Source organism: Dipodomys spectabilis, unplaced genomic scaffold (genome assembly GCF_019054845.1).
Source record: "Dipodomys spectabilis isolate Male_0828 unplaced genomic scaffold, ASM1905484v1 ptg000165l, whole genome shotgun sequence".
NCBI classification, from domain to species: Eukaryota; Metazoa; Chordata; class Mammalia; order Rodentia; family Heteromyidae; genus Dipodomys; species Dipodomys spectabilis.
In genome coordinates this window covers 1,748,493-1,760,865 of record NW_024870842.1, presented here as the reverse complement: position 1 = coordinate 1,760,865, position 12,373 = coordinate 1,748,493, and the positions used below count along the sequence as shown (strand labels likewise).

The window sequence follows — 12,373 nt, the reverse complement described above, 5'->3', positions numbered from 1 at the left end:
AATAGGATTTACTTCCCACTCACACTTAAGATTTTCCAATCTGGGGCTGCTATCCTACTGACACACGGCAGGATCAAACTCACTGTTCCTACCTGTTCTGGTCCTCAATGGACAGGAGGTACATAAATGCCTTTGTAACGGAACAACTTAGTTTTGCATCTGGGGCAGCACACAGATGCAAGGCTACAGAAGGGGGCTGGGGAGACTTTGCACATAATATGGATATATTATACCTTTATGGAGTGAACATTTCTTGGAATCAAGTGCAAGGGCAGCAAGGACTATGGTGAGACTATTGGGAGTGGCATCGCCTGGCTAAAGTTCATTGAATTTAAAAAAATTTTTGTGCTGATACCTGCTCTCGCTTAGCTTTTTCTCTCAAGGCTGGCACTATACCACTTGGGCCAGACCTCATCTTCTGGTTTTGTTGGTTAATTGGAGACGAGTCTCTCAGATTTGTCTGCCTGGGTTGATTTTGAACCTCAATCCTCAGATCTCTCAGCCTCTTAAGAAGCTGGGATTTTAAGTGTGAGCCATCAGTGCCTGGCTAAACTTAATCTTAATTGGAAAGATACCACTTGCTTTCTGAGTGCACAACACTGTGCCAGACAGAGAATATGGGAAGAAGTCAGAAGATGCCTCAACAATCTCTCAGGACCTCCTACTCTGTGTATGTTTAGGGGGAGAGGTTTACATGCTGTTTCTGCCCGAGGGAAAGATGCATGTTGATTGTCCTCTATCGATGGGCAATCTCCATTTATCTTTAAATCTTACATCAAACATTATTTGCTCAAGGTTTTCTTCTTTGGACCCCTACAGTTACACTCTCTGTAATTGTCACTGGTTGTAACTAGAAACTTGGATAATGTTCATCTCCATCAACAAACTAAGATTCATCAAAGGGCCAGGCACTGGTGGCTCATGCCTGTAACCCTAACTACTCAGGAGGCTGAGATCTGAGGATCATGGCTTAAAGCCAGCCTCTCATGGACAGGAAAGCCCATGAAACTCTGAACTCCAAGAAACCACCCAAAAAGCTGAAAGAAGATCTGTGGCTCAAATGATAGAGAACTAGACTTGAGTAAAAAAGCTCAGGGATAGGGGCTGGGAAGCTGGCTCAGTGGTAGAATGCTTACCTTGCATACACGAGGCCCTAGGTTCAATTCCTCAGCACCACATAAGCAGAAAAAAAGCCGGAAGTCGTGCTTTGGCTCAAGTGGTAGAGCACTAGCCTTGAGCTGAAGAGCTGAGGGACAGTGCCCAGGCCCAGAGTTCAGGCCCCACGACCAACAACAACAACAAAACAGCTCAGGGACAGCACCCAGGCCCTGAGTTAAAGCCCCAGGACTGGTGCAAGTGGATCTGTGGCTCAAGTGATAGTTAGCCTTGAGTAAAAAAGCTTAGAGATATCACCCAGGACCTGAGTTCAAGCCCCAGGACTGGCACAAAAAACAAACCAAAAATTCCTTGAAAGAGTCATGCACTGATGGCTCCCACTTGTAATCAACCCTAGCTACTAAGGAGGTTGAGATCTGAGGATTACAGTTTGAAGCTAGTCTGGGAAGAAAAGTCTGTGAGACTTTATCTCCAATTAACCAGCTAAAACGACAGAAGTGGAACTGTGGCTCAAGTAGTACAACACTAGTCTTGGGCAAAAATGCAAAGGATAGCACCCAGGCTGTGAGTTCAAGCCCCAGGACCAGCACAAAAAAAATTGTTTTGAAAGATTCATCAGGCAGGCACTGGAAGTTCACACCTGTAATCCTAGCCACTCAGGAAGCTGAGATTCGAGGATTGAGGTTTGAAGGCAGCCAGGGCAAGAAAGTGTGTGAGACTCTTATTTCCAGTTAACCACCAAAAAGCTGGAAGTAGAGGTATGGCTCAAGTGCTAGCCTGTAGCAAAAACAAACATCAAACAAAAAACCCTCAGGGATAGCACCCAGGCTGAATTCACACTCCAGGACCAGTGCATGTGCATGCATGTGTGCATACACACACACACACACACACACACACACACAAAGTTCCATCAAGAACAAAAATGTTGTCTGTCTTCTTTACTACCTAAGCCCAGAACCTAGTTCACTGGCAGTTCATCCAAGGCACTTGATAGCATTTGCTAAGTCAATGACTAAAACATAAATAATACATGTAGACAGAGCAGTGAAAAGTACCAAAATAGTAGAAGTTATTCTACCATTGCTTCCTCTTACAGTCCCTATTTTTGCACCCAGCCTCCTCTCAGTGATCTCACCTGGCTCGGCAGCTTGACGCAGTCTTCCAGGGACACCCATGGACAGGGTCTGTCTCCCAACTTCACCTCCTGTAATTTCTCATCTTACTCCCTGCAGCCACACTAGCAGTTCTGTTCTCTATCCTGGCCAAGCAGCATTAGTGCTGTCTCCTCTGAGGGGAATGCTCTACTCCTGTCCCTGCCTTGATACCCTCCTGCAAGGTCTTGGTTCACAAAGGCCATCTGGTGAGCACACATTTTAAACTTCCCTCACCGTCTTTCTTGTGGAACGACCCGACAACTGATCAAAACCCCTGCATTTGGGGGCATTACCTGGTACACAGGCAGGGGAGTTCATCCACCTAGGCAGGGGATCTTATGGAGGACTTTTGAGGAGGGAGAAAAGTGCTGCCAGGTTTGGGGGCAGATGTCTTAGCAAGAGGGATGCAGCCAGGAGGAGCGGCGGAATGCATGTGGTGTGCGGGCCCTGGGGCGCCCTGAAGCCTGACCTCACCCCCCTCCTTCAGACCCGGGAGCCCAGGCAGGGTTTCCAACTTCCTAATGCACTGAGTGCAGCAGGGTGTGTGCTCCTGGCTGAGCCCCAGGCCCGGGGACGCTCACCATGGGTACCACCCCAGACCCTCTCCCTGTTCACCTCAGCGCGCCGGCCGCCGTCTCCCTGACCGCCAGGCTGGGGTCGAGCAGCAGCGGCCCGAGCTGGCGTACAGCATCGCGGCGAGCAAGGCTGGGCAGCGCCGGCCGCTGCTGCACCAAGCGGGCCAGCCCCGCGCAAGCGCACTCGCGGACCTCAGCGCTCGGGTGCTGGAGCTGCGGAGACAGGAGAGGTGTCAGAGTCAGGCCGTGCGCATGCGCGCCACAGACACGCCCGCCCCCGGGGCCCAGACGCGGCGGAACTCGGGTTTCACCTTTTCCAGCAGCTCGGCCGCCGGCTCGTCGTCCTCCTCGTTTTCGGTCCCATTCGCGGCTCCCGCAGCCTCGGCCTGACAGCTGCCGGTAGGGGAGAACTGAGGTCGCTTGAAGCGCTTGGTCCGGCTCTTGCCCATGGCCACGTAGGTGGAGGGGATTTAAAGGGACAAGCACCAGTAGGTGGTTGAGACTGCCCAGTTGGTTCCGACGTCTTCCTGCCAAAGGGATTTAAAGTTAGCCTATCCGTGCCTGCCGGCCGCCGGGGCGCACTGGGAGGAGCAGCGCGCACGCGCACGGTGTGTCCGCAGCGCGAGAGGCTGTGCGGGATGTACGCATGCGTGAAAGGCGACATGAGCGGGGCGGGGACATTCAGGGCGGGGGCGGGGTTTTGTGGCTCTTCCTGGGAAAAGTCGTGCTGGTCCCGCCTCCATCCAATTAATGCATAGCTGCTAAGTCAGTCCTGGAATGAAGACAAGTTTTATTTCATAGTAATCGAAGCAGCTATTCCTACAGCATATCTCAGAAAACAAACACAGAGATGTAAAACCCCTACAAGAGCCTGGGCTTTTCCAGGAAGACCAGCTGTAGATATTAAGACACCTTGGAGTCACCAAATATATGCTGGGGGCTTTCATTTTCTAGGTCCCTCTTATCTAGCCACACATCTTCTGCCATATCCCTATTCTGAGCGAATGTAATCCTTTGACTTTACGACATGGCCCATTGGCCTTCCCATTTCCATGTTTTCAAAATCTCCACTTGGACTGGGGACATGCTTCAGCTGGTAGAGGACTGACTGGTTAGCTCTAGAAACAGGCGAGGATCCCTTCACCTTTCTCCTTAGAAACTCTTGCTTAGGGCTGGGAAGGTGGCTCAGTGGTAGAGTGCTTGCCTTGCATGCATGAGGCCCTGGGTTCGATTCCTCAGCACCACATAAGCAAAAAGAAAACAGCCGGAAGTGGCGCTGTGGCTCAAGTGGTAGAGCGCTAGCCTTGAGCTGAAGAGCTGAGGGACAGCGCCCAGGCCCAGAGTTCAGGCCCCACGACCGGACCCCCCCCCCCCCCCAAAAAAAAAAAAAAGATTTTTCTCTTAAGGACATAGGTCAAAGTCTTACCTGGGTAATCCTTACTATTCAGAAGGTGAGATCAAAGGACACAGTTCAAAGTCAGCCCAAGCAGGAAAGTCCAGGAGACTCTTATCTCCAATAAACCACTCAGAAAACCGGAAGTGGCGCTGTGGCTCAAGTGGTAGAGCGCTAGCCTTGAGCTGAAGAGCTCAGGGACAGACGCAGAGTTCAAGACACACCACCGGAAAAACAACAACAACAACAACAAAAAAAACTTACCTGGGTTGTTTCGTCTCACTTCACCCCTTAGCCCTACTGTTTTTTTTTTTTTTTCGGTGCCTGTCCTGGGGTTTGAACCCAGAGCCTGAGCATGACCCTGAGGTTTTTGGTCTTGTTTTGTTGCTTTTTTTTTTTTTTTTTTAGTTCTCTATAGACTTTGAGCCACAGCTCCATTTCTGGCTTTTTGGTGGTTAATTGGAGATAAGAGTCTCATAAACTTTCCTGCTCAGGCTGGCTTTCAAATTGATCCTCAGATCTCAGCCTTTTGAGTAGCTAAGATTACAGGTATGAACCACTGGCACCCTATTCTTTTTTTTTTTTTTTTGCCAGTCATGGGGCCTGAACTCTGGGTCTGGGCGCTGTCCCTCAGCTCTTCAGCTCAAGGCTAGCGCTCTACCACTGGAGCCACAGCGCCAAATCCGGCTTTTTCTGTTTATGTGGTGCTGAGGAATCGAACCCAGGGCCTCATGCTTGCAAGGCAAGCACTCTACCGCTGAGCCACCTTCCCAGCCCCTGGCACCCTATTCTTTAGTCATGTCTATGCCCCATACCCTACATCCATGAACTAGTTAGTGCACATGTGTTACTCCTTCATAGATGCCTCCTCTGACTTTATAATCCGGGACAGTTCTCTCCTGAGACAGCACAAACCTTGTTCCTTGTTTCAAACACTTAGTTCAAAATTCAGTTGTAATTCTCAGTTTCTGTATGTACTAACACAATTTTGCTAGCTTCCCCAGTTGAACCCATCTGTGTATAAAGACACAAATGACACTAGCATGTCACATGACCAAACATGATCAGGAAGGAATAAGGCATGCCATCTAGATGGAATCACTGAAATAAAAACAGATCTTTTGCTGGTGCTGGTGGCTCCATGATTGTAATCCTAGCTACTCAGGAGACTGATAACTGAGAATCATGGTTCAAAGCCAACCCAGGCAGGAAAGTCTGTAAGACTCTTATCTCCAATTAACCACCACAAAACTGGAAGTGATGCTGTGGCTCAAACTGGTAGAGCACTAGCCTTGAGCAAAAAGAGCTCAGGAACAGCACCCAGACCCTGAGTTCAAGCCCTGGGACCAACAACAACAAAAATCTTTTGCTATTTCATTGTGAAAATAAGCAAGACAATAGTTAAGAAACTTTTCTGATTGGAAGGAGGATGCAGAAGGATTATAGCCAACCCAGGCGAAATAGCAAGACCTGTTTCAAAAACAAAGAAACAAACTTAGATGACCCAGATTTCAGTGCTGTGAAATGACTAAATGACCCAAAGTGAGCTCGAATGCAAACCACAGACTCTGGGTGACAAGAGGTTGAGTGGCATTGACAATTGGTCAGGCTATGTATGTGTGTGTGGGTGGGAGTTAAGGAGGTATATGGGACATCTCTGCACCTTCTTCCTCTCAATTCTGCTGTGAACTGAAAATTGCAATCTTTAAAAAAAAAACTACAATCTTTAAAAAATCAAAATAAATAAAAACATTGTAGCTAGTGCAGAACCTTGTGATCTGTTATCATTGTTACTTTCTTCAGTGAGAGATTAACATCTTTTTGAAAATGAATGATAAGACTATTGAATGAGTTCAGCAGGTATCCAGCTACCTATGGGGGATTAAGTTTTAGAAGAAGCCCAATGACCTTTAAGCAGTCTAATCCTGCAGTCATTTTCTATTTATTTATTCATGATGCTAGGGCCTCCGGGATACTTGTAGGCATGTTCTTTATCACTGAGGTTCAACCTCAGCCATTTAAAAACATCAAAACAATGATTATCTAACCATTTTTTCCTATAGATCTTTTTGGCACGAGAATTTATTTGGGGGAAGGGAGAGTTGAACCCAGAGCCTGGTACTTGCTAAGCAGGTGCTCTGCTGTTGAGAAGGTATGCTTCTTGCTCTTTTATGACTTTTTTTTTTGGTTGTGGGACTTGAACTCTGGGCCTGCGTGCTGTCCCTGAGCTCTTCAGCTCAAGGCTGGTGCTCTACCACTTGAGCCACAGCACCACTTCCAGTTTTCTGAGCGGCTTATTGTATACAAGAGTCTCATAGACGTTTCTGCCCAGGCTAGCTTTGAACTGCGATCCTCAGATCTCAGCCTCCTGAGTAGCTAGGATTACAGGCGTGAGCCACCAGCACCCAGCTGCCTTGGTTATTTTTGAGATAGGATCTCCCTTCTTTACTGGCACTTGCCTGGGCCACAATTGCTTATTTTTTCATTTCTTGCTATAGCTGGGTTGACAAGTGTAAGTGACCATGCCTACCTACTGGTTGAGGAATCTCAAAAACTTTTTTTGCCCAGAGTTGGCCTTGAACCTCTATCTTCCTAATCTGTCTCCCAAGTAGATAGGATTACAAGCATGGGCCATCAGCACTATCTAAGAGAATATTTGAACTGCAAAGAGATCTTAAGATGAGTTTGGTATCTTGTCATCACTTAATCGGCCCAAGGAATTATTTAAAAATAGAAGCTAATTCTTCTCCTAGATGTCTGTCGTATCCCTTCACATTTTGGTACTGTAACTTTCTTAGCATATCCTCTGAGCAATAAGTATTGACAGTCTGATCAATAAAATCTTTGACAGTCCTAGATAGTTGTGGAATCCAGCTTGAATGTTTGTGTAAAATGTACATTAAATGGCCACTGCACTCTGATATGTGTTTCCAACAATTCTCCAGCTCAGGGTGCCATCTTAGCTTCACCTGGACTCTCAGAGGATTTGCCTTTGACTTATAGAACTGGAGAGCTCAGCAAGCTTGAACACCCTCCCCCCCATCCAATGTCCCCACGTTCCCAAGACACAGTGTTAGATCTACTTACAGCTCCTCTGTGTTATAGGGGCTTGTGGGACTTACAGATGATCTAGCCTAAACAGATGACCAAAACATGGGGCCTGCTTCTTGTATTCACCCTACCTGCTGACCAGACAGACACACCTCCCACCCCTGGTCTTTCCATGTACTTTGTGTGCCCATGAATTGTTATCAAAGATACCTAGCAAGTGTAAGGCCTTGGGCTCTATCCCCAGCACAGGAAGGGAGCAGGAAATGGTAGGCATTTGGGTTACCTGCTCTAGTCTGAGAGCTTCTTGAAGGGCAGGAGCCATTGCCAGTCTTTAAATGATCACTGTCTGGCACTTAGCTGAGTTACAGTCCTTGGACTGTCCACTCCCTCTACATGGTTACTGCCCTCTGTCTCAGATGGCCCTACATTAAGTGACCAGGTTCTACCTTCCCTTCTATAGGTCTACTACCTCCCAATAGTCTTTTCAAATGCTAAAATCCATCCAGATCTATTTGTCTCTGAAAACATCCATGAGACACTTCACTATCTCTTATCTGTGAATCCAATCAAGTTGACAACCAAGATTGGCATGTCTTGCATACTAGGCAAGTGTTCTACCACTTAGCTACATCCTCAGCCTCAAAGCTTATTTTTTTTTAAAGCCCACAAAACCTGTTTTGATCAAATTCATTGATAATTATTATAGGCTCCATTCTCCATTTGGAGAGTAAGCACTCTGAGAGTTTGCATTAAGGTCCTCTCACATGCCAGGTATTATTCTGACAGTTTTGCAGGTCATAATCTCCTGACTCCACCAACAATTCCAGGTAACGTTGGAGATAAGGAAATGGAGGCACAGAGGAGTTAAGTGACTTGTTTGAGAGTTCAAGATTTGTAAAGACAAAGACAGGATTTAAGCTACATAGTCATGCTCCAGAGCTTGATTGTAATGTCTGCAATAGTGAGTTACCTAAGAGCTAGAAAATTGAGGAAATTTACTAGGTAACACCAGGTAAAGGAGAATAGAAAACGTATGCAAGAATAGGACACCGAGGGCTGGAAATGCGGCTTCGTGGTAGAGTGCTTGCCTAGCATGCATGAAGCCCCGGGTTCCATTCAGTATCACATACACAGAAAAAGCCAGATGTGGCTCTGTGGCTCAAGTGGTAGAGTGCTAGCCTTGAGCAACAGAAGCTCAGGGACAACACCCAGGCCCTGAGTTCAAGCCCCAAGACTGGCAAAAAAAAAAAAAGAATGGCACACCAAAATTGGGCAATTGGTGCTGTACACCCATGTATTCACTTGTAAAATAATCCAGTGAGGCGCTGGTGGTTCAAGCCTGTAATCCTAGTACTAAGGAGGCTAAGACCTGAGGATCACAGTTTGAAGCTGGACTGGGCAGGAAATTACATCTGCTCATTTCCAATTAATCACCAAAAAGCCAAAAGTGGAGTTGTGATTCAAGTGGTAGAGTACTAGCTTTGAGAAAAAAAAAAAGAAAAGCTCAGGGACAGCACCTAGGCTCTGAGTTCAAGCCCTAGGACCAGCATACACACATATCACACACACACCTGCACACACACACACACACACACACACACACACACACAATTCATCTAACAAACTCATACTTAGTTACCGCACCAGAAAAACTATTTCCTGCAGATACATAATGAAAAGTTCTTAAAGGAAAAGGGTTCCCAGTCCCTCTCCACAAACTTTTGACTGGTTAATCCTTGACAGCAGTATCCAGAAATTATCTTTCCACTGCTCTAAGTGGCCAGCATCAGATGAATTCTCCAATATCCTGTCTCCAACATAATTCTACCACAATTCACTGTTTTTGTAATTTTTTAAATTTCTAAATAATTTTGTTGTTGGTGGTGGTTGTTTGTTTGTTTTTTGGTCAAGTCATGGGGCTTGAACTCTGAGCCGCCTGGGTGCTGTCCCTCAGCTCTTCAGCTCAAGGCTAGTGCTCTACCACTTGAGCCAAAGCACCACTTCAGGCTTTTTCTGCTTATGTGGTGTTGAGGAATCAAACCCAGGACCTCATGTATGTAAGGCAAACACTCTACCCCTGATCCACCTTCCCAGCCCCGTTTATTTTGGTTTTGGAGACCAGGCACCACTTTCCTGCCCAGGCTCATTTGGACCTCCTGCTCAAGCAATCCTCCTTCTCCAGCCTCTGTGTAACTAGCACTACAGTGCAAAGCACAGTCCTGATTAAATCAACAGTCATGGTCTAAGTTTCCGCTCACTGTTGAACACTAACTCCAGTTACTCTCTGACAACCCTGTTTTTCCTGAAGTTAATTGCCTTTCTCCACTATTCTAGTTTCCCATTTGTCATTACTTTTTCTAAAATGTTTGACACTTTTACCTATCAATATTTTTCCATACATTTAAACAAGGTCATGGAGCATATGCGTAGTATATACAAGGTCCTGCTATGAGCAGGACTTTCCCTCCACAAAAATACAAAAAAGAGGGAGCCAGATTTATTTAATTTGGCCAGTCCTAGAAGCTATCCCTGAGCTTTTTCACCTCCAGGCTAGTGCTCTACCACCTGAGCTACAGTTCTGCTTCTGGCTTTGTGTGTGTGTGTGTAATTAGTTGGAGATAAGAGTCTTTTCTGCCCAGGCTGGCTTTGAACTGCCATCCTTAGATCTCAGTCTCCTGAGTAGTTAGGATTACAGGCATGAGCCACCAGCATCCAGCTCTGAATTTTGATAATATGAAATTGTTTTAGGTGTGATACAGTACTGTGGCTATACAAAGGAAAGGTGTTTTGTTTTTTTTGGGTCCGGTCATGGGCCCTGAACTCTGGGCCTGGGCGCTGTCCCTCAGCTCTTCAGCTCAAAGCTAGCTTCCGGCTTTTTTCTTTTTGCTTATGTGGTGCTGAGGAATCAAACCCAGGGCCTCAGGCATGAAAGGCAGGCGCTTTACCACTGAGCCACCTTCCCAGCCCCTACAAAGGAAAGGTTTATTTTGGCTCACAGTTTTGGAGGTTTCAGACTCAGGGACACTGCCTAGGCCCTGAGTGCAAGCCCCAGGACTGGCAAAAAAAAAAAAAAGTTCCTGGGCTGGGAATGTGGCTTAGTGGTAGAGTGCTTGCCTAGCATGCATGAAGCCCTGGGTACCTCATAAGTGGCACTGTGGCTCAAGTGTAGAGTACTAACTTTGAGCAGAGAGGCTCAGGGACAGAGCCTAGACCCTGAGTTCAAGCCCCAGGACTGGGGTGGGAGGGGAGCTGGTGGGGGAGGAGTTCCTGTTTTGAGCTGGGTGTTGGGGTCTAGCTACTCAAGAGATCCAAGGATCATGGTTCAAAGCTAGCCCCGGCAGGAAATTCCATGAGAAGTCTCCAATTAACCACTAAAAAACTGGAACTGGAACTGTAGCACAAGTGGTAGAATACTAGCCTCGAGAAAAAGAGAGCTCATGGGCTGGGAATGTGGTTTAGTGGTAGAGTGCTTGCCTCACATTCATGAAGCCCTGGGTTCAATTCCTCAGTATCACATACACAGAAAAAGCTGGAAGTGGCACATGGGTCAAGTGGTAGAGTGCTAGCCTTGAGCAAAAAGCAGTCAAGGACAGTGCCCAGGCCCAGAGTTCAAGCCCCAGGACTGGAGGTAGGGGGAGGAGAGAGAGAGGAGACAGACAACACACACACACGCACACACACACACACACACATACACACACACACACACACAGGCTCAGAGTTCAAGCTCCATGACCAATAACAAAAAGTTCCTGTCACACACACACACACACACACACACACACACACACACAGAGGCTCAGAGTTCAAGCTCCATGACCAATAACAAAAAGTTCCTGTTTGGCCTGGTGGCTTGGCTCGTCGATTATTCTGTTTCAAGAAACTAGCTAGGGTATATTTGGGGATTATTCGTGAACTATTCTTATCTCAAAGTCTTTTGGTGGTTACTTTATGTAACTATATTCTACTTTCTTCAAATAGGTCAATCTTGAGCAGATTACGAACAAGCTTGGCCAATCTGAGGGGCAGGACCTGCTATATTAGAGATAAAAAGGCAGTGGCCTGCCTGCTCTCTTTTGGCTAATGACACACCCTTCTGCAAAGTAAACTTTGCTGAGTTCTTTCTGTAGTGTTGATTCCTACATGGTACCCCAATATCATGTACCATTTCTTACAGTATTAAGTAGCAAGATTATTATTATTATTATTAGTGCCAGTCCGGGGGCTTACACAGGGCTTAGGTGTTGCCTTGAGCTTCTTATACTCTAGGCAGAGTTCCACTTCTGGCCTTTTTGGTAGTTTAGTGGAGGTAAGAGCCTCACACTTTCCTGGGCTGGCTTTGAAACTGCCATCCTCAGATCTCAGCCTCCTAAATACAGTAGCTAGGATTACAGGTATGAGCTACCAGTGCCTGGCTTGCCTTCTCTTGTTTTTCAAGCTTGCATAGCAGACATCAACTATAGTCTAAAAACATTAGTTACTAGAAAGTTTGTGCTTCCTGATGAAGTAGGCATGTACTTCATAGATGATCTGAAAGAAAAATGAGACTCCTATGGCTTCAAATGACAGTGAAACAATTTAGTTGCTCAGACATGCAGAGTGTTTATCAGTGAGCATTCTTGGCATCCTGTCTATAAAATACCAGCTCTAAAGACAGGGATGTGAGGGTGATCTGTCTGCAACATGTCACCCCATTGATTGCCAAGGTTGATTCGGCTGATCTGGCTGACTAGGCAAGTGTCCCCTGTTCCCTTCCTCCCTCACCGCTTCATCCGCACTTGGTCAGAGAAGGACTTTCCCTGATAGAGGACCGGTCTTTGGTCAAGGGTATAGGAGTAGCTGCGCTTCCCTGCTAGAACCTCCAAACAAGCTCTTAAGAAAGACAGACCCTTCAAAAAGCAGTAGTCAGGTTAGGGTGTGGTAGTATAGGTTTGTGCTCTCTGATACTCAGAAGGCAAAGATTGGAGGATCTAGGTCCAAGGATGAAAGCACAAGACCTTAGCTGAAAAGTAAAGTTTTACTTTTTAAACAAAAAGGACTCTTACTAAGTAAATGCAAGGCCTCAAGTTCAATACCCAGTA

General features: G+C 46.6%; 1 protein-coding gene across 2 annotated transcripts in view; it reads right to left on the bottom strand.

Moving 5' to 3' along the window:
- Heatr3 (HEAT repeat containing 3) overlaps nt 1-3,466 on the bottom strand; it is a 38,125-nt gene extending 34,659 nt beyond the window's left edge. For both annotated transcript variants that reach the window (XM_042693443.1, XM_042693444.1), the window contains exons 1-2: nt 3,160-3,466; nt 2,889-3,061 (exon numbers count right to left, since the gene is read on the bottom strand). In XM_042693443.1, coding sequence (XP_042549377.1) covers nt 2,889-3,061; nt 3,160-3,297 — 311 coding nt within the window. In that variant the 5' untranslated portion in view covers nt 3,298-3,466. The remainder of the gene's footprint in view (nt 1-2,888; nt 3,062-3,159) is intronic.
- Nucleotides 3,467-12,373: the final 8,907 nt, after the last annotated feature.